The sequence below is a fragment of the Blennius ocellaris genome (genome assembly GCF_963422515.1).
Source record: "Blennius ocellaris genome assembly, chromosome: 2".
NCBI classification, from domain to species: Eukaryota; Metazoa; Chordata; class Actinopteri; order Blenniiformes; family Blenniidae; genus Blennius; species Blennius ocellaris.
Window position 1 is genome coordinate 23,411,226 of NC_137651.1, and position 21,463 is coordinate 23,432,688.

Consider the following 21,463-nt stretch of genomic DNA (forward strand, 5'->3'; position numbering starts at 1 on the left):
CGGGAGGATGGCGCTCTTTTGAGCCAAAATCTATTGCTCTCTGAATATTTGCAATCTGTTACGACGTATTACAACTTTTACAACATCTGCTCACACATTCTATGTCATGACAGCAACGCCTGAACTCAACGCCTCCTCTCACACCAGTGGTGTCGGCACGTTCAGTGCATTTTTGTAAAAGACAAGAGCTCCAGCCACCAGATAATTACATGTCCTGGTGCTTCAGATCTGTGTCGCAGAATACTCAAAATGATGGCTATAGAAGATGGTCTGTTGTTTTTGTTTTTTGGTTTTTTATCAGTTGAGTTGTTGCTGAAGCTCATAACCAAGACCCTATTTACACAACGTTTCACGTGAGAACCATTCATTTTTGCATTTTCGTTCACTGAAATGGCTCGTATTTAAAAGTTGTATTTAAAATAAATCGTATTTACAAGTTGGGCCACGAGTAGGTGCTGATGGTTGTTTTTGTAAGGAAACTACAAATGTTCATGCAGAGAAAACTATGCAATGATCATGGTAAAATACAACCAAAGCTTTGCATTTTCACTTCAAAACATTGTCTGGAGGCCTAACCCACAGGGGTGTAGTATTTACCAGCTGATGACCACTGCGACCAGCAGAAAAGAGCTAGAACTCGGAATGACAGGTGGAGATTGGGCATTAAGTCCTTTTTAATCTTTTTGGATGTTTCACTGTATTTTGCACCAGAAGGTTTTTTATTAAAATTGGCTTGATGTTGAGATTGTGTGTGGAAAATATAGACAATTTCATCATGTACACTCCACGCTATGACAAAAAAAACTTGTTTAAATTGTTATTGTTATTGTGGCACTAATTTACCAGTCTGACCTAATAAGGTCAAAATGTTGTATGTGGCAATTGAACTGAAATGTTTGACACCCTTGTTTCAAAACTGATTTTATTGTATATTTATGATCTAAACTAGCATTTCCGCAAACTTCAGAAGGGCCACGAGAGAAACATTTTTGGGTTGAAATCCTTACAAAGTAGCTAAGGATTTAAATTTGAATTCACAAAAGTTTAAGTGCCCTATAAAGGATTAACATTGGTGCAGTGTGAGTGGATTATCCAAAGGACATTCACTTGTAGGAATGCAGAAAATGAGCGAAAGCTGACTTCTGCATTACTTCTTGCTCTTGGATATAAAATATTCTTTAAATGTCTTCTCTGCTGGAGATTCATATGAAATGCTACTGGCCTCAAATTATAACTTCTAGTAAATTTACAAATCATTTTTTTTAAAACCGGAAGACATTCATTTTGATGTACTGCCCCTCATAAAAGCGGTAAAACCTGGCAGAGTGTACAGGTGAAGTCCTGACTTGAGCCGTTAATCGACACAGGCACATCTGTGACGCAGCTTTGAACCTTAATGTGTGAGCGAATGAATGAAGTATTTATTGTATAGGGAAAATTTTGATTGGTGCCCGTTTGAAAGGCGACGGAGGGTAAAATTTTTATCAACACGTCACAAGCCTCTGCGTCTGTTTTATCACATTTCGCCCGATGCTATGATTTTAGAGAGGAAGACGCCTACAGGCCAGTGGAGTCGTGTCCAGAGTGATGAACAAAAGAAGAAATAACAGAAGCCGTAGTACTGTGGGAAACGGTTTTCTTTTACATAAAATGTGAACAGACATTGTTTTGAAATTGTTGCCATGTAAATGCGAAACATTCCTTAAACGAAAACGATGCATTTTCACTTGGAAGCGTCGTTTCGTAAACGGAGCCTTAAAGTTCAGCAGGAGTCTGAAAAAATGTCCGGAAACCTTCCAGGTTGTAGAACAAAGCACATTTCATCCTCTGAGCCGAGGTTGATTCAACTATCTGCAGCATATCTGTACATACAGTACGTTCTCATTCTGGAAAATGGTTTCAGTAAAGTTTTCCAATGTAACTTTCTCTGTAGTCATTCTGCATTAAGACTTTTTGATCGGTACTCTGATATTAAATTGAACATAACCAATACTTTAATCAGTGGCAGGAATCCTGTGTCATTGTTGGAGTCGGTTCAAAAAACACATTGATCACCAGGAAGGCCGCCAAAGACAGTGAGACACGATTTACGATAAAAACAGAACATTTCAGACAAAGATGACGATGGGACTAATCAAAGTACCAGCCTGTAATTAGCACACATTATCTGATTTATTATTCAAAAAGACAGATTCAGCAACTTGAAAGTTACGACTCTGCTCGTCATGACTTTGGATGACTTTACAGTTAATTGTATGAGTTTCACTCATGCAAGGTTTGACAATTCTGCTTTACTTAGATTTCAGAATGCATAAATGTATATGTTGTGCGTCTGATCTGTTGGTGAATTAGCTTTAATCATTATGCCGGTGAAATATAATGTTATGCTCTGTTGGAAAATGGCTACGCAGAATTGTGTATGTACACCACAGACACCCTTCCAGAAAATTGCAGCCTGCTTTTATGGCTTAATTCATATAGTTTTATTGCTTTACATAAACGGCTCAATGTGCATTTTATTCATACGAGTGCTCTCAGTTTGTATTATTAAATAATTCAGCTTTATGTAGTTTCCTCAGGACACACTGCAGTGAGGGGAAGACGCTTGTGGAAAGGTGAGCTGCAGACCCTCCTCTGACCCCGCCAACTACCACCGATGACTGTAACAGACCAAACCACACAACTCGCAGGCGGGCAGACTTTCTAAACAACTTATGAAGGTTTGTGGTGGAAGCAGACGAGGTTCAGTTTACAATTGTCCAGACAAAAGGACCAAGATACGAGGCTGGAATCAATAACCAGCTTCACCAAGATTACATGACTGCTACCAGCAGTAAAGGACGATACACCGCCGTCTGTGTAAACACACGAGGCTGTGAAGATTAATGAGACACTGGTAGAAGACGAGAAAGTGAACGCCGCAATCGGCAGAGAGGGCGGGGGGTGGGGGGCAGCATCCCGAAAGATCAAGCTTCAGATTAGGTTTCCAAAAAAATAAAACAAACTGCTTCAGTTTGAAATAATCTCTTGGATGAAAGTAAACAGGACCGAAAGCTTTTAAGCAGACTTTTGCAACTCCTATCACACCGTTTGTCTTTAAACACAACCAGCCAGAGCGAAGTGCATGCATTGGTTTAAATGTGCATCTGTCAAACTGTCCTCTTGGGGAAATTTGTTTTCATTATTATGTCTGGCAACAAGCAGCAATAAACTCCTTTCAAAATGTATTAACTACAACTATATATGTTAATTCATTCATTTCAGCCATGTGAAAAATGTATACAAGCACAGAGACTCTGATATCCATATATACAAACTTACATATTAATATCCATATATGAACCCCTTGTTAATAATATTGACATATATTAACACAAAATAAATACATCATCTATATTTGAGTAAAAGGACACATGCTAATATACATACTTTCATAAGACATAAAATTAACATGCCTGATAAGGGTTATGAAGAAGTCAAATGTATTTAATCCTACCCCTTCTCCAATAGTAAATATTCAAAATAATATATTAATACATAAATATGATGCATTTCTTGGAACAAAAAGCTTTTTTCTTCTTAGCTTTCATGTCATTTTCTGATCAAAAATTGTCTGAGACAGCCGACATATTCACTTAATGAAGATGCATGATATGCAACAAACTCCCTGTTGGGGGTCAAAGGGTTTTGCTCAGTGGAAACATGTCAGCTGTGAGGTTTTGAACCTGTGAACTTCAGATCCCAAATCCATTTATCCAACAAAAACAGTGAGTAAACAACCCCTGGTATGTTATGACACATTGGTAATAGAGTATTTTGAATATTGAATGTTTCTAGGTACTTTGCCTGAGACTGTTTATTTTTTATTGTAACCAATTGCTTTTGGAGTTTTTATAAAGTAATCCTGAATCCCACTGCATGCCCAGTCGTCTGTGAAAGACGAGGAGTGTCTATGAGAGACCGTTTCTTTTAACAATGTTGGGTGTTTTGGTTTTTTTCATGCAAGCACAATGAAAAGTTCCTTTTAGGGCAAACTAGCTTGACGTGACATTACTGTTTACCACAAAGTGAAGTCATGACTTTAAAGTTCAAATTCTATTGCCAGCCATTTTTCTCACAGGCTTTAGGTAAAACGGGAAGAAGAAGTGGCCTCTATGCTCTGTATCCAGGTTGGTTTGATGCGGGTTTGAAGAGCTGGAGATACATCTTTTTAAACACACAACGTGAGGAGGTTTGGACAAAATAATAAAAGCAAAAATAAAGTAAAGGGAGTTATCAATACCATCACCAAGGCAGCATTGAACAGATATGCAAAAGTAACACAGAAAATACAATCAAATTTAAAGTAACAGCAAATTACCACATTTGTATATATTGGACCTTTATGTTTAATGTAATTGGCTTTCAGTTGTTCCCTGTATCACCACATTGGATCGAGATCCTCATGTTTCAGGAAAATTCCAGGGCTGTGGCTGCTGAACCTAACCTTTATTCCACCACCGCCAAAAAGTGATTGTATCGAAACATCATTGCTAAATAAATTATGTTGTATTTTGAAGGAAAATCACATTGAAAAAACTGCATGATTATCAAAACACAGGTTTTTTTTTTTTTTTTTTAACAATATACTCCTGGTTGGATGTCACACTACTTTTACAGGTTTCCATTACCCTGTCTTTTTCTTTTTTTTTTGTTTTTACAAAGTAGTTTTGTGACTTTAAGATGCCCGCATTGTGCTTGTGTGCCATAATGTTCCCACTGTCCACACCTCGAAATGCAGGATGAGGGAACAGGAGCGTTCTGCAGCAATAAATGGTAAGGGGTCCCTTTGTTACGCTTGGTTACAAAATTGAGAAAATTTTTCTGCTTTTCTCTGCAATATGTTGTATAATTCATACGCATAATTTAAGCTTGATTTCTTCACAGCTGGACTGGAATCTGGACCCGGCATCACGACACTCTGGAGGCCGCCATTGTCGTTATTGTCCATTCACTCTCTTGTGTGCAGAACAATTATTTGCCAGGCCGTGGTGCGCATGTGCAGTAATAGCGTGTCGGCAAAGACAAAGTCTAAGCATTTTTGTAAAGTTTCACCTTGGGAACCATTATTCAGTGGCTGCGAGCATCATTGTTGTTTTCAATTAAAATCTTTGTCCCGTAAACAAGGCCTGAGAAAAACTACAATAAATGTGTTCTGTTCTGTTCTGTAGTATTATTCCATGCTTTATGATTGCAAAAAGCTTCTATGACTGAGAGGGAGCATTTTCACCAGTGCTGTAAAATAGACCAATTTCATCTTGAGTGGACTAGACTGGTAAAATGGTGTCAAAACAACCTTGAAATTTAATCTTAAAATGTTCCTCTGCTGTCGTGCAGAGTGTACGTGATGAAAATGTCTATCACCAAACCAACAATTACGGCAGAAATTTTGCACAATTTCAACACAAAGCCAATTTTAATGATCCCTTCTGGTGCAAAATACTGTGAAATGTAAAAAAAGAAAAAAAGTGTTGTGTTTGCCTGCAACTGTTGTGTGTTTGAAAAATAAATGTTTTCTTTGAAAAATAATCGTTCATTTTTAGCCCACATTCACCCATTCACACCCACATTCACACACCAATAGATGCAGCTGCCATGCAAGACACTGTCACTCCACTGGGAGCAGTGTTGGGTTCAGTGTCTGAACCCCCCCGATGAAAATTCTCATTCACGGTCGGAGAAAAATGCCAAAATGAACGAGGCTGCAAAATTGGAGGCTTGCTACAGAAAATTGCACGACACAGCGAGTAAACAGTATAAAGAAAACTAAACGTAACTTTCCGTGCGCACCCTGACCACAGCCTCTCTGTGTGCCAACCGAAGGTAGCATTCATGAAAACAAATAACAACTACTTTAACACTCCACTGAAAATACCAACAGCCCCTGGAGGGATTTACGACGCTTAAATTGCCCCTCTAGGTTTATTTGTGGCCTCTGACTGGTCGTCCCTCTGATTACGCAGGTGACATTTTAATTGGAACCATCAGAGCGATGGCGTAGCCTGTATTTTTGTGACTCTCACGCCATACACCCATCGTGCTCTCTGCAACAGAGGCGGTTTGTACAGATGAGAGGCTCCATGTCACTCTAATATTTCATTGAAGTTTGTTTTTCTCCCCCCCCCCCATGTCTTCAGATATTACTTTGCTCAATTGTTTGGGAGTAAGTTTGAATAAATAATATTTAAAGGCGTCCTCTTGACAGCACCATGTTTATCCTTAAATAAAAGCTTTTAGATGCCAAAAAAAAAAAAAAAAAACTGGAACAAAGAGTCTCTGTCAGCGGTAATCTGTTTGAAAACAGCTGTCACTCAAAATAATGTCTCCTGTCCTACGAAAGTGGACGTACTCTCTTTGCTTTCTTTGTAGCTGAGACTTTTTCATTGTATGAATTTATGATTATGCCTTTATTATGACTTGCTTGGACTACTGCAGTGCACTTTGTTTTGGGCCTGGCCCGACGTGACCGGCCTGCAGTTGCTTCAAAATACTCCACTTTTAACCTGTGCCAAAAAATTAAGAGCACAATTTCAGAGACTCTTCATGGGTTTTGCTTTCAAGCCGATTTTATTTTATTTTTTTCATTATTTCACTTGAAATGTCTTCTAAACCTTGTCCCAGTGTCTGAGTGACCTGCTCCGGCCGAACGCCACGCCGCTCTCTACGTTATTGTCAAAGTCATAAAGGAAGCCGAGGACCGACTGCGCTTTTCAGTCGATGCCTTCAAACTGTGGAATTAGTTTCCTTTGTTGGATTTCTGCTGGAGAAAATCGACCGGAGACGGGTAAACTAAACAAAAGGCAATCTTTTTTTTGAAGACGATGACAACATCCCAAAAACAGGAGACCTCTTAAAAAGGGTGAAGCATAAAACAAAATCCAAAATTGCACAAAAGAGCCACCAGAATCCGGGGGCACAAAATAGGCAGGGATGACAGATGAGGAACACTGATCAACAGACTGGACCAGGAAAAGAAAAAGCCGGGGAAACACACAGGAAAGATCACAGGAAACCAACTGATACCGAGCCATTGAGTTCAATTCAGTTTTATTTGTACGGCGCCAAATACAGTCATTTGAGGGCACATTTACAGAAGAAAAACCCAACACTTCATTGAAATGGCCACAAAAAAGATGAGATAACGGAGTAATCAGACAGTTGAAATGCATTTACATGCACTGCAGAAATGTGGTGATTTAAAAACCTTCTTTACATGTTTCCATCTGTCATTGGAGTTCTTTCATAGTGCGTAAGTAGTGACGTAAAACTCAAAGTTTCCATTATTTTAAAAACATCTGGCCTTGTGTTGTTGAACATGGGACACTCCTGTGGTCTCAGTTGTCTTTTACCTGCTGCACATTGTGTTTGACTTCTTCTGTCTTCTTCAACAACAGAATGCTCAGGTATTATTCCAATATCTGTCAGATAAAACCCAATAGAGCTTATGCTGCTTACATGAGCACTTGAATAATTCAATAACTCCAGAAATTAGATAATAATCAGATTGATTGAGTGCACATTGAGGCTATCTTTACACATCATTTCAAAACAAAATGCAGATTTTCTTTTTTTTAATTTGCATTTTAGTTTCAGAAAAGGTTCATGTTGACACAACAACATTTTGAAAACAATGTCGCTTTGCACGGCAACGACAGAGACACTGAAAATTATCTTGTCTTCAGGTCGGGTACGTGTCGGAGTGTTTTTCTAAAAGTTCCCCCTTGGGAGCCGCTTTCAATAAGTTGAGCTCTCAGAGGGTCCGAGAACCGTTGTCATGTAAACAGAACCCCCAGAAACAAAATTGAAAGTCTTCCGCTTTCACTTGTTGCTGCGCAAACGTGGCGTCGGTCTGACTTGACGAGCCTGGAGACGGAACGACTCGACACAACAATCAAGGAGGAAGAGGCCACGAGAAATGAGCGAAAAGTCACTGAAATAAACAGGCGAGGGACGTGAAACCAGACAGAAAGCGTCATTAGGAACTAAATCCAGAACCACATCAACATGAAGTACGACAGGAACCGTGAGGGAGACGGAAAGAAAACATGAGAACGAGACTAAAGATAAACAACAACAAAAAAAACCCCAGAGTCATCACAGTCTTTCCACATCAGGCATGTCGAATCACTTCGTGTTTTTAAATCCTCTGGTTTAATGCAGTTTGAGAAGTTGTCTCTTGTTGTCTCGACTACTTTTATTGATCTATTTTTTTTGGTTTAAACGCTTCAGTTTTTATGTATTTTATTTGTCAACGTGTCTGTTTTCTTACACGTTGACCAGCAGTTCTATTGTTTTGTTTTGCTCCATGAGTGAAGTAAAGTTATTCTGAGTATTGATTTCAGTCAGGAGAATACATATAATATAAATATAAAATGTTTTAGATTATGTATTGTCTCCATTTAGAGCTGAAATTCACAGCATCCATCACATTGATGAATTGCTCTTTTCTCCGAGTCCGCACTGATTGAACCACAAATTGTGAAAGATGGTGATGGATTGTTTGAAATGGCACATTAAAGACACTACAAAATAAAAAAAAAAAATTAAAAAATGACTTCCATATGGTACACAATATAAAAACCTGAGCGATGTTTGTCATTCCCATGCAGTGCGAATGAAGGCAGCGCCGCACTGTTTCACTCCTGTTTTCTGTGTGTGACGATGAATTTCCCTCCCGACATCTGGAAGCATGCTTAATGATCGTTAAAAAAACAAAACAAAACAAAAAAACCCCAAGATGAACAATTCTGTTAAATGACAGGAGGAGGAGGGCCACGCTGTGGTTTTGGTCTCACGCTCCCATCACAGATATGTGACATGCTGTACAGCCTCAGAGGAGACAGCGCCCCAGACCTTTTAACATTTAATTTTGTCCTTGTTCTAAATTTATAGGCAACATTAAATGTACATTTCAGTGTCCTGAAATGTTGACCTCAGGAGGAGCAGAGAGAGTTTGACAACTTGCATAACCAAAGCACTTACAAAGGATCTGGGATGTTTATTGCATTAACATGATGAATCTAGAATGAGTTTTATGATTAAACACTGCCTTAATAAGCCTTAATTACCTAATAGCAGCTTGCAATCTTGTGCAATGCCTGAAAAAAATAAAAACTGAAGTTTCTCTACTTCCACTCCAAAAACCAACTGGTTTTAAAATTCAAGCCGCAGCAACGACAGGCTGTTTGTGGCCCATGAATAATGTGAAGGTCAGAGGTATACCTGAGCTGGAGGATGTTGAGTCGGTGACTCTGTACAAATGGTAAGTCAGAACATACCCTTTCAATTACTCACACACACACCAAAGTGCACAATAATAGCTGGCAGACCAACTTTGTGAACGACTTTAACTGGGTCATTATGTTTAGATTTCAGTCACTTCAGTTCAAGCTCTTTGGTGAAAAATGCATAAACTGGCCGACTAATTGTTTATTTTAACCCGAAACATGTTGTAATAGTCTGCTGCCAATAGGCAATGTTGCTTGATTCACTTAAAAAACAAACCAAAAAAAAAAAAAAGACCAGAAACATGCCTATTTCACAGAAATGTGCCCTTTTTCTCTGATTACAAAGGATTTACAAGGTGAAGTGGTGTTATAAATGAAAAACATACTTCCATTAAGTGACTTTGGAAAAAACTAAAATACAGGATGAAAAAACATTCCTGGATTCACTCCAAAATACACAAAAAACTAAATTTGGCCTCAGTCATGTGAATGTGCCATTAATGTTTGAGCAGTATTTTTGCTGTATAAGTGCTTTGAGATGACTGTGTCGTATTTGGTGTTTGCAGAAGTAAAATTCAATTGAATTAAATTGAACTGGACAGATTTTATTTACTGATACCAAATGGCCCAATAAATGTGCATGCAGGCTGGTTGTGGTGTGTCGACAGGTCAGCCTTCACCTCCTTGACCTTTGGCCGACGTTGATCCACGGAAACATTCCAGGTCTTCATGTTTAGATCACCACTCATGTACAAACTGGGAGAATGTCGCTCAACTCTTCATTTCTAATTTGTGATTTAGTTCTTCCTATGGTATAGTGGTTTGGTGGTTAGTACTAACCCTAACCTCGCAATAAAAGACTTTCCGTCCCATTTCAGAACTGCATGCGGAGCAGTTTTGCCAAACAGAAGGTGAATGCATTCCTCAAGAGAAAACTGAAACTGCTTTTTTTTTTTTTTTTTTTACTGGTTGACTGAACCGTGCTCATCCGATTTTTAAACCATTTTCAGACACATAATCTAATTTTCAATCATTTGTAAGTGGATGAAGGCAGGGAATCAACGGAGTGCCGGACGATTGGCAAGGCGCTCGCGTTTGACCTCAGCGCGAGTGCAGGAGCAGATAACAGCGGAAATTGCATCGTGCAACTCCGACAACATGTTCAACAAATCTATTTATCTGGAAGGACGATCAAAAGCCGAGGATATCTCATATCAGTCAAATATACTTTGACGGCTGTTGATTAGAGGGGAAAACATGAATAACACGGCCTCATCATTTGCCATCTAACTGGCTTTGATCTGTGGGGAAACATGAATCAAATTTGGTCTTGAAGAAGGAGGAGGAGTTTCCTCGACATCAGATTTTACATGTTTGGAAAATAAGTCACTTACTGGTAATCAGCACATCATTGGGAGTTAAACTGTAGGGATGGTCTGACGTGTGTGTGTGTGTGTGTGTGTGTGTGTGTGTGTGTGTGTGTGTGTGTGTGTGTGTGTGTGTGTGTGTGTGTGTGTGTGTGTGTGTGTGTGTGTGTGTGTGTGTGTGTGTGTGTGTGTGTGTGTGTGTGTGTGTGTGTGTGTGGCGCTGGTCTTCTGTTCGGCAGGAGAAATTGCTCAGAAACCTCTGCGTTTGGAAACCATGTGCTCCTTTTCATGCATCCCTGATTGAAACAAATGAGGCAAATAATTGTGCGTGTGGTCACTTTACTGGCTGGTAGGCCCTGTCTGGAGGGCGCTTCCTCATCTCAAAACAAACGACTGTATTTACACAGTTTGATTTTCCAGAAATATTGCAATCAATGCAACGTCTTGAGGAGCAGCAGCAGCAACTGGTTGTGATGATTGATGCCCTTCGGGCTCCAGAAGCCCCTGCAGGGCCACAATGGCGACACCGATGGACAGTTGCAGTGAGTGAGACGTGGAATGAGCCGACAGCGACATCTTCAGGAGCAAAGAGGAACTTTCTTTATAAACTTTATTCATTGTCAACAGGATAACTGCACATATTGTATTCAGTGAGCAATAACAATTTTTAGATGAATAGTAAGACAGTGCAACGATGAAATAAAGAGAAAATAAGAAAGAAATAAAAAGTTGCATCTCGGGGCTTTGAGTCTTTATGAAAAAAAACATTAATGAAGTACAGATTTGTACTGTTTTAAATACTAGTTTGTGTTTGGAGTATTGATTGAAAATGTAATGTAATGTTTGAACCTGTTTTGAAAAGCAATGGAAAAAATTGCTTTTTTTTCTTTCAGCAGTGAATGTATTCTAATACTTTGATGTCAGGAATAAAAGATGTATCGCGCCAGTACAATTGGATTTTAGCATACAATTATCAAATAACACATTCACAAAAACAAAAAAAGTCTAATGATTTTCCCCCAAACAATCAATAATTGTTTCAGGACATTAATCACAAAATATAAATTTTTCATGAATGTATTGGGAAAAGTTAATCCCTAAAGTATCAACCAAAAAGAGGTGGAGATTCCAGCCAAAAAGAACAATAGAGAGTTAAACACAGGACCAACCACGATGTGACCATCGCACCCTATATTTCCCTCAAACTAAATTGTTTTAAAAAAGAAAGAAAAATGGCTTTATACTGATGATGACAAAAGTGTGACTGCCGGTGACCTCCAACTCAAATAAAAATAAAGTAAAACACTTAACAGCAAAGCACAGGAAATACAGTAAAGGAAATACAGCTAAACTGATCAAGATTATGGAAAAAACACTGATTAAGAAATGCATGAAGTAGAGGATAAATATAGACCTCGTTAAGATAAAGGTAATAAAGCAAGTAAAACATATTGTTTATTGGAAAGCCTGAGCAAATATTAGTGTTTTAAGGCCTGATTAAAAAGAAGTGGCGAGTCAGGGGAAGTTTGTTCCACAGGTGAGGAGCTTAGGAAGAAAAAGCAGCTTCACCTAGTTTCTTTTGATTCTGGGAAAACCCAGTAAACCTCTTCCTGAAGAGTTACACATTCTACAAGTAAATCTGAGCTGTATTCAGGAGACCATTCAAAGCATTATAGAGCAGAAATCAGATTATGAAGTGGATCCTTTGAGACACAGCCAGTGCAGAGATTGAAGCTGGGGGGTGACGTGCATCCTCTTTGTGTTGGTTAGGACTCTGCAGCATTCTGGATGAGCTGTAAGTAAATGCATAAAGAAGAAGGAACTTTCTCTGAATGGTATTCAGTCAGAAATCCTTTGATTCATGCAATATGTTTCAGGTGGTCGTGAGCTGATTTTATTATTGTCATAATGTGATTGATAAATAGGTTAATTTGTGGACATAAAAAAAACAAACAAAAAAAAAAAACATACATACAGTCTAACATACTCCCCAGGAGATTCATGGGTGTTATGTCTTTCAAGAAATTCTTTTGCAGCTTGTGGTAACGGAATAGACAGTGTAACGCTACGTCGACAGCACGACGTGGAAGAGGGAGGGGACTGAGGGTTGGGGGGAGGGTGGGGGTGTGCTCCGTCTAACGCCGTCCATCAAAATAAAAGCATCAACATACAGAACCGCCTCCAGCCTTTTAATCTGTACAAATAATTATCACCAAACAGCTTACACATTTTATTTTATATACAGTGTGTGAAAGCATATTGCTTTAAAATTCAATTAAAGGGAAATAAAGTGAGATAACTCAAACCAAGATTTTACTTTGAAGTGCCACCAGTAAAGCTGGATGCAGGGATTTTTTTCTGTCACACGATGATGAAAACGGCATAAAAAAGGCATGAAAACGGGATAAAACATTATGAAAACGGAGATAACAAGCATGCATGTCGCATGGAATCACAACTAACAGCAGCGGCGCTTCCCCGTCGGCTTTATTCAACCTTACAGACCACCTTCCGGTGGACTTTATTCGCCTCCTGTTTCGGATTGGAAGCTAGCTGTCATTAGCATCCCGCTAGCAGCCACATCAGCACCCTTAGCATCCATGTAAGCCCCCTGCTGCTGGATTAGACGTCTCTCAGATTACAAGATACCGTAACTGATGTCGTGACACGAGTGTGGGTTTGTGTCTTGCAGAGATTGCATGATGGCAGACAGCATTATGAGCAAGGCTGCAACCATGGAGATCCCCATTAACAGCAATGGAGACACAGGGACTCTTCCAGAGGATGACAGCCTGGAGCAGGTCACTCAGCTTTTCTGTCATCAAAATGCACATTTTGTGTTTGTATCGCTCTCTCTCTCTTGTTTTTTTTTGTTTTTGTTTAACAGTGTCAGAATAGGTCAAGTATTGTCTAACCATGTTTGTCCAGGCCTGCAGCACTGCTCCTCTAATAATATCAATGTAGTGTTGGAGTGGCAGCTATATTATAACATGATGTATGGTTTTGTTCCTCACAAGCTGTCAGTCTTGGTTTGATTTATATTAAAACTTGGATCTGGAACAGCCCAGCAGGTCGAGAAGCTGCTCCTCCAAATAGCTGTAATTTGATGTAAGAATATTGGTAGTAGATTATGTTTCTGAGGTTATATCACCATATATAAATTACTCTGCAGAGATTTGGGGCAATGACTGCAAAACAACACTACATTCACTGTCTATACTGCAAAAAAAAGGACCATAAGGAGGGTCAATCATGACACCGGTTGCAGAGATCACACAACTCCACAGTCAAAAGCATTAAAATTTACTAATCTAGTTCATTTTCTTGTTCATTCTCGTTCAAAAGAAAAATCACAGGATACAAACAGGCTGGAGAAGGGAAGGAGGATTTAATATGCTTCTGCTTCTTCCAGCTCATTTTTGCAAATCTTAAGTGTTCATTTTATTTGTTTGTACAAAGTAATTTGATTTTTATTTATTATATTTTAAATAAAACAAACAAATGTTAACAATGCAGTTTGAGGTACAAACAAAAGAGACGACAATGCAAATTTGGGGAAAATGGTTTTGTTTTGTAGAATGGATGATTGAAGTCTGAAGAACTGTATAATAGGCTGAGAAGACTAACAATAGTCGGAAAAAGAGTCACAAAACAGGCTAAAAAGAATGTCATAAATGCTGTGCAGAAAAAGTAATGTTATAATAAACGTTTCAGGTTCTTTGGTTGTAGAGATTTAACAAAACTGTTCTTTTCAATATTAAAATCTCGAACTACAACCTGGCACCCAAAAACATTTATACGAATATATACAAATATATTTCCCTAATCTTCCTCAGCCATATGCAGTCTGATGAGGATGATGATGAGAACGATTATGTTGGGTAAAAAAAAAAAAAAGATTATGTATCTTGATCTGTATTTCAAAGAAAGTAATATTATTCTGTAGATTTAACTTTTAACGCTCTTTCCATATACATACAGTGAAAAGTATTCTGATCACTCTTCTTCTTCATTTAATTTCCAAGTGTTCTTTTCATCTAATCTGCAGGATCTGCAGCAGGTGATGGTTTCGGGACCAAACCTGAATGAAACCAGCATTGTGTCAGGAGGTTATGGAGGACCAGCAGGGGGCATCATTCCAACCAGCTCCATTAAAGGTACTGGGTCGCTCTTTATTCAATGTCCACAGACACCTATGTCGTGCATGTCTGCATTAAGTGAGTTGTACTGTGTGTCAATATAATGCAGATACACATTTTTTTTCAGACTGCTGTGTTTTTCCACTCGATAGAGACGACCTTGCTTTCCAGTTTTTTTCCCTCAGCGTTTGTCGTGCCAGAGTATCTGTGGGTGTTGCGTTTCTTCGCGATGCTCCGTTAAAAAGGGGCACCTCAACAGCTTTTCCTCTTTATGTGAATGAGTCACTGGAGAGCTGCTGACCTTCAGGCTCCTGCTTTACAAACATATTTCACAGGGCCGGCAGTTCGCTTCAACCCCGAGTACCTGGACAGGAGACGAGCCCCTGCACCCGGACCAGGTGGCTGTGTGCACAATGACGACCCCTCATTTGTTTTCTCAGTTAACCTCTACGTGTTTGTCTGTTGTGGCCCTATCACAAGGTTTCAGCATTGCTTGATGAGAGGGACTTTAATGCATCTTTTGCCTGTACCTGTTTTTGACTCACAGCTTCAGACAAGTGCAAAATGTATTTGCAGAAACAGGGTTGCACTAACCTGATATTCCAGGGCTGCCGCTTGAGATGTTGTCCTGACGTCCTATTTCGTACTGTCAAATGCACTTTGGATGACGACTTCATTGCCACTTATTTCTTTTGTTTCCGTCCCTTAAAGTCCCCTCTTCTCTAACTCCGTTCATCCTGCACGATAAGCATGCACTGTGTTTTATTATTAGCTCAAAACCTTTTAAAGGTTTCCTCTCGGCTTTCTGTCTCTACTTTAGCTCCATGTCTCACTGCCACATTTCATAGCACCGATTTACGTTATTCTTTTTTTTTTTTTAATGCCTTCTTCTTCTCATTCTGTCCTCTTTATCACCGCCATGCTCATTTCAGACATTCGCATGAAATCCAGAGGCGCTAACTTGCCTAACAGTCAGTCTTGTGGCAGTCGACTTGCCCATCATGCTGAGCAGCATCCAGGTACCACCCGACTCATCTCCATCTCATACCCACCTAATGTCCACTCCAGTTTAAATGTTTGGCAGGTAGGATACCATGTAGGACAGGTAGGATTAAATATCTCAAACTTGCATCTTTCTCTCTCTCTCTGCCCATCATTTTTCTTAGGGTCGACAAATCACAACACTAATTCAACTGAAGAAGTCACTCGCGGAGTGGCTGTGGAGAAGCTGGACAGTGTGAAGAAATGGGGCATAAACACATACAAGGTATTGAGCTCTGTGTAGATCTGTAAAATTATCACTTTATAATGAATTCTATTTGAGTTTGAGTACTATTTTGATAATTACATTGTAATGTATTAATAACTAGAACTCTAAATCTTTCATTTAGAGCAACAGTTAAATGTTATCTTCATAATGATCTATTAATTAACTGTCTTAACGACATGTGACAAACCTGGAATTTGAAGAAAAGAAACAAAATTTCGGCGTAGAGTCCTCATTTTACTATTTGTTTCACAACGTACGGATCACAGTGGATTTGTATTAAACTATTTACATCGGCAGAATACATTAAGCCACATGTAGCTGGAACTCAAAAATATAGTAGGCCAGGTCATATAGTCAGAATGACACAGACTCTTAACTGGGGATATTCTTTCTGCGAGAGGAGAGCGGTAACCACTACACCACCACAAGGACATTCGACAAGCGTAAAAATATAATTCACTGCATTGAAATGACAACCTGTGTAACTGTGCTGACATTTTCTCCATCGGATTATCTGCCGACACTGTTTTCACTGTTTCGCTGCTCTGTGTTGGCCCTGCAGTGCACCAAGCAGATGTTCTCGGAGCGGTTCGGCCGAGGCTCACGGACCGTCGACCTGGAACTGGAGGCCCAGATCGACGTGTTACGAGACACCAAGAGCAAGTACGAAAACATCCTCAGTCTGGCCACTGCCCTGACCAGCCACTTCCAGAGCATGGTGCAGACGCAGCAGGCTTTAGGGGACACCTTCACCGACCTGAGCCAGAAGTCGCCAGAGCTGCAGGTCGAGATTGTATGAGATGTATGAGTTTTACATATTGCATACAGATGGAAGGGAAGGTAAAACATCTTGTGTGTGTGTGTGTGTGTGTTTGCAGGATGAGTTTGGGTATAATGCAGAAACACAGAAGCTGCTGTGTAAGAATGGAGAGTCTCTGCTCGGTGCCATCAGCTTCTTTGTGTCGAGCATCGACACCCTGGTCAACAAAACAATGGAGGATACGTTGATGACCATCAAGCTGTATGAAAATGCACGGTAAGAATATCTTGGGGGGGGGGGGGGGGGGGTAAAGCTGGAAGTCCTGAGTGTGTTTCATGTGTAACGTCCTCGATTGGTTTTGTGTGCTCAGACTTGAGTTTGACGCCTATCGCTCCGATCTGGAGGAGCTGGGTTTGGGTCCGAGGGATGCAGCCGCCATGGTGCGCATTGAGATGGCTCAGCACGAGTACCAGGTCCACAGAGACAAGTACGAAAGGCTGCGCAGTGACGTCACCATCAAGCTCAAATTCCTGGAGGAGAACAAGGTGTGGTTTACATTTCACTTTTAACCCAATGCGTTTGTGTTTATCCCCGACTCTTCTCCACGCTTGCAGCCATGACTTCACTCCTGAATGTGATTACACTAATTCCCCCGCCTGCAGGGTGCGGCAAGGCTTGAGACAGGGAGGGAAGTATGTTGTTCCTCCTGTCATTAAAATCCACATTGACACAGTTGCCCCGAATGAGGAAGAAAGTCTGAACAAGCACAAGCCTGCAGGAAAGCTTTCAAATCTGTCCCCGGCCTTCTCACACCAGTCATTTGTTAAATTATGCCTTGTTTTTGTGAAAGGTAAGGAGTGGATGTTGGTTTCAAATGTTCACTGTTGCTTTGTTTCAAGTCGCATAAAGTAGAAAACTTTTGGCCTTTCAAAACAGATGCTGGATCTATCAAAAAACCAAAACAACGATGTGTGACGCTGTTAAAAACAGAAACGGAAACTTTTTTTTATTATCAATCTGCTTAAACTTTGGAGAAATTAAGACATTTAAATCTACTTCATCCATTAGTTTGCTTAGATTAGTTTGTAAATCCGTCATTAAATCTGGCCTAATAGGGAAGGCAACTGTGGCTTAGTTTTAGTGCACATTTCAGCTTCAGGGTAATTCTAAATTCAAACAGGGGCCACAACAAATGCAGGCTGATGAGGAAGGTGAGTATAAACGAGGAAATATAAAAATGTGAAAGTTAAGAAAACAAAGGTTAAATAAGGAAATAAAATAAATGAATTAAAGGCACAGGTGTTGTGTGATTGCTCCACTGAAAAGCAGATTCTGCATGTGTTTGTGACTTTTGTTGCGTTTTCTGGGGTCCTTTGAAAATGCAGCTTTTTGACAACTTCTCCCAAAACGCTCCAACTCCGTCATCATGGAAACCGGCAAAAGCCTCTTGTGTTATTAACTTTTCACCTCACGGTGTCAAGCTTCCGCTATGAGATGAGGATCTTTAGCTGATGCTTCCTATGTTTGAATCAAACATTGCTCCTCCCTCCTTCACTGTGTGGCAGCGTTATACTTAATCCGTAAGTCGTTTTATCCAAAGAGGCATTGAGACAGGAAGTTATGAAAATCTGCACAATTTGGAAAGCAAGCAATGGCCGATTTCAAGGCGTTAAACTGAGAAGGAAAATACAAACTTTTAATCAGAACTAAAGTGTCTCTCTGATCCCTTTCCGTCGTCGTTCTAACACTTCATCTTTGACAACGTTTTTTTATACATATATATATATATATATATATATATATATACACCTCGCCTCCCAACAGGTGCCATGATAACACCTGGTGTTGCTTGTTTCACTTTCCGGTGGTCATAATAAAATGGCTGATGACTGTTTTGTAAAACATAGTTGAAATATATGAACACGTCAATTTGTTTTTGCTCTCTTACTAAAAAAAAAAATCTAAATCAAAACAAGAAAGTTGCTCCAGTCCTGCAGATAATCATGTGCCATAATAACCTTTAAATGGAAATTTGAAGGATTTTCTTTGCTGTGACGCAGAGTGCATATCTGTATTTTGACAGAACTCCACAATTACTTCTGAAAATTACAACAATCGCGACAATGATTGACACCCCCGGTCTAAATTGTTCAGTTCAGTCCGTTCGCGGGTTGATTCCTTTTACACTCGGAGTTTGACGGGACTGTTTGCGCCCTCTGCTTTTACCCCCCTCCTCAGGTGAAGGTGATGCACAAGCAGCTGCTCCTCTTCCATAACGCCATCTCGGCCTACTTTGCTGGCAACCAGCAGCAGTTGGAACAAACTCTAATACAGTTCAATGTGAAGCTAAAGCCTCCGGGATCAGACAAGCCTTCCTGGCTGGAGGAGCAGTAATGATGGTTCTCACATGTACAGTAAGAAGAGGGACGAGAGAGTTATACGTGAAAAGTAAAGAGTTGTAGGATCAGTAGCGGCCAGAATATTTTTATTTTATTTTATTATTTTTAATTCTGTATCATTTCTTACATCGATAGAGCGATTTTGTTGCATTACAACTTTCCATATCTTTAGTTGGCACAATCATTTCCATGGATGTCACTTATTTATTCACATTATATGGACACTCCCCCTTGGCACTTTTGCACTTGCATTAATTTGTTTCTTTTCATGAGTCTTAGGAATTACACAAATCGGATTAGAATGTTGGTGGGAAATTAATTTTTTAAAAAGTTGTGAAATGTCTCTAATGTCAAAGACATCAGGCATGATATTCAAAACGATCCCACTTTCTTTCTGCCGTGACTTTGTGGAATACCTGCACCTCGAATAGTCAGTTTACATCAAAAGGGAAAAAAATATGTACAATGAAAATCAACATTTTCACAAACCTGTTATACAATCATGATTATTTGATCTTCAGTCGGTATAAATGGGGCTTCTTTGGAAAAGAACTGTCTTTTGTACTCCAGAGTTTACAGATGGAAACAAGCCAGAAGGGGAAAAAAATCATAAAATTGATTGTATATTTTGCAGTAATTAAACATCAATACATATGTTAGATACTTTAATACTACATGTACGTGTCTCAACTGTCATAAAGGAATCAAAATATTGGTACACATCAAGTATTTGTTTGAAATACTTTAAACACATGGAGCCACACGCACTTTAGGTTACAAAACAATTTCCATAGACTGAATGTACGAGTACATTTGTCTTTTTTTGTGTTATTTATTCAGACGTTTGTAACATGGCGTATGTTACGCAGATTATTTTTAGTTATAGTCCGCTGATTGTCTTTAACTTGTTCTGCTTTTCCAATAAAGTCTGCTGGATGATTTGTTGCATTTAATTGAGTTAAATTGACGCGTTTCATGAGGACGGCGTCCGGAGGGAACATAATGCACACAACACATGAAATGTAAACCTTCGACTCTTTCAACTTGATGTTTAGACCGGAGTGGGGCAAAATTAGCCCAAAGCAAATTGTGAAAATTAAAAAAATCATTCAAGCAAAAATCAGTAAAAGCCTGTTGCTTCACAAAATATAAAACCTTTCTCACGTACATCCACCAACATCCCCATATTGGCTGAATCTCAAGCCAGCAAAGAATGTCTGCAGGACGATCAAATAATTTGTCATGCTTCCAAATGTATATCACTATTGCAAATGTTATTTGCCACTTGCGGAATGAGAATATATAGAAAAAATACACCACAATCAAAAGGTCCATGATTTTTCTCTCAACGTCAATGATCTACTAATTTGCGTATCCAGATCAAAGTGTCATAAATGTGGCCGTGGTTATGGTGGTTGACTAACAATGACTGTCAGGTTTGCTGGGGGAACATATTGAGGAAACGGAGTGAAATGGAGAAGCAGCATTTCATTTTTGTTTCAAACAGGCTTCATCACAATCACCCAAAAACATCCATACTTCCAATAACACGTATGACTTCATTAGAACTGTGATGATTACAATCTAGTTTATACTTTTGGTGAACATGCACTTTGCTATTAAAGCAACAAGTTATTGTGATATTTGTTTCCCACTTCCTGCTGGTTTACTGCTTCTTTCTGTAATGTCCACCATGCCACGTGTGTTATTTTATTTTATTTTGGATAACGAAATTGAATTCTAGCCTAAATAAGAAATTCAGTGTATGAATCCCTGTAACACATATATTTGGACTTATTTAATGACATTTTCAAAGGCTTTGAGGGACCAACAGGGGGCAATGTGATGACAGAAATTCAGTAGTGAGAATCTCCCTAAGAAAATCAATTGTTTTCCCCCCTATCAGTCTATTTCAGGCATAGTCCATAAATCCCGTTGATGTGCTCACACACACACACACACACACACACACACACACACACACACACACACACACACACACACACACACACACACACACACACACACACACACACACACACACACACACACACACACACACACACACACACACACACACACACACACACACACACACACACACACACACACACACACAGATATCCATTAAGGCTGGTGGACTAAAAAAACTCTCTCCTGCCTCTCAGTTCAGAATAAATGGTTAAAGGCAGACTTCAGTAAGTCATAAAGCATGGACTTCCTGTTCACGGGAAGGTGTGGGCCGTCCTGTCATGAGTGAGC

General features: G+C 39.5%; 1 protein-coding gene across 3 annotated transcripts; it reads left to right on the forward strand.

The window, feature by feature from the left end:
• The first annotated feature begins 13,040 nt into the window (after window positions 1-13,040).
• Window positions 13,041-20,140, forward strand: LOC308142816 (arfaptin-2-like). Of its 3 annotated transcripts, XM_080513399.1 has the most exons (10): window positions 13,041-13,235; window positions 13,326-13,434; window positions 14,682-14,790; window positions 15,108-15,170; window positions 15,705-15,791; window positions 15,939-16,039; window positions 16,605-16,826; window positions 16,921-17,078; window positions 17,173-17,347; window positions 19,041-20,140. In XM_080513399.1, exons 2-10 carry the CDS (start codon window positions 13,333-13,335, stop codon window positions 19,194-19,196), a joined length of 1,173 nt encoding a protein of 390 aa, XP_080369525.1. In that variant the 5' UTR covers window positions 13,041-13,235; window positions 13,326-13,332; the 3' UTR covers window positions 19,197-20,140. The 3 variants fall into 3 exon arrangements, with proteins under 3 accessions (XP_080369525.1, XP_080369526.1, XP_080369527.1); XM_080513400.1 differs by lacking the exon at window positions 15,705-15,791; XM_080513401.1 differs by lacking the exons at window positions 15,108-15,170; window positions 15,705-15,791.
• The last annotated feature ends 1,323 nt before the right edge of the window (window positions 20,141-21,463 follow it).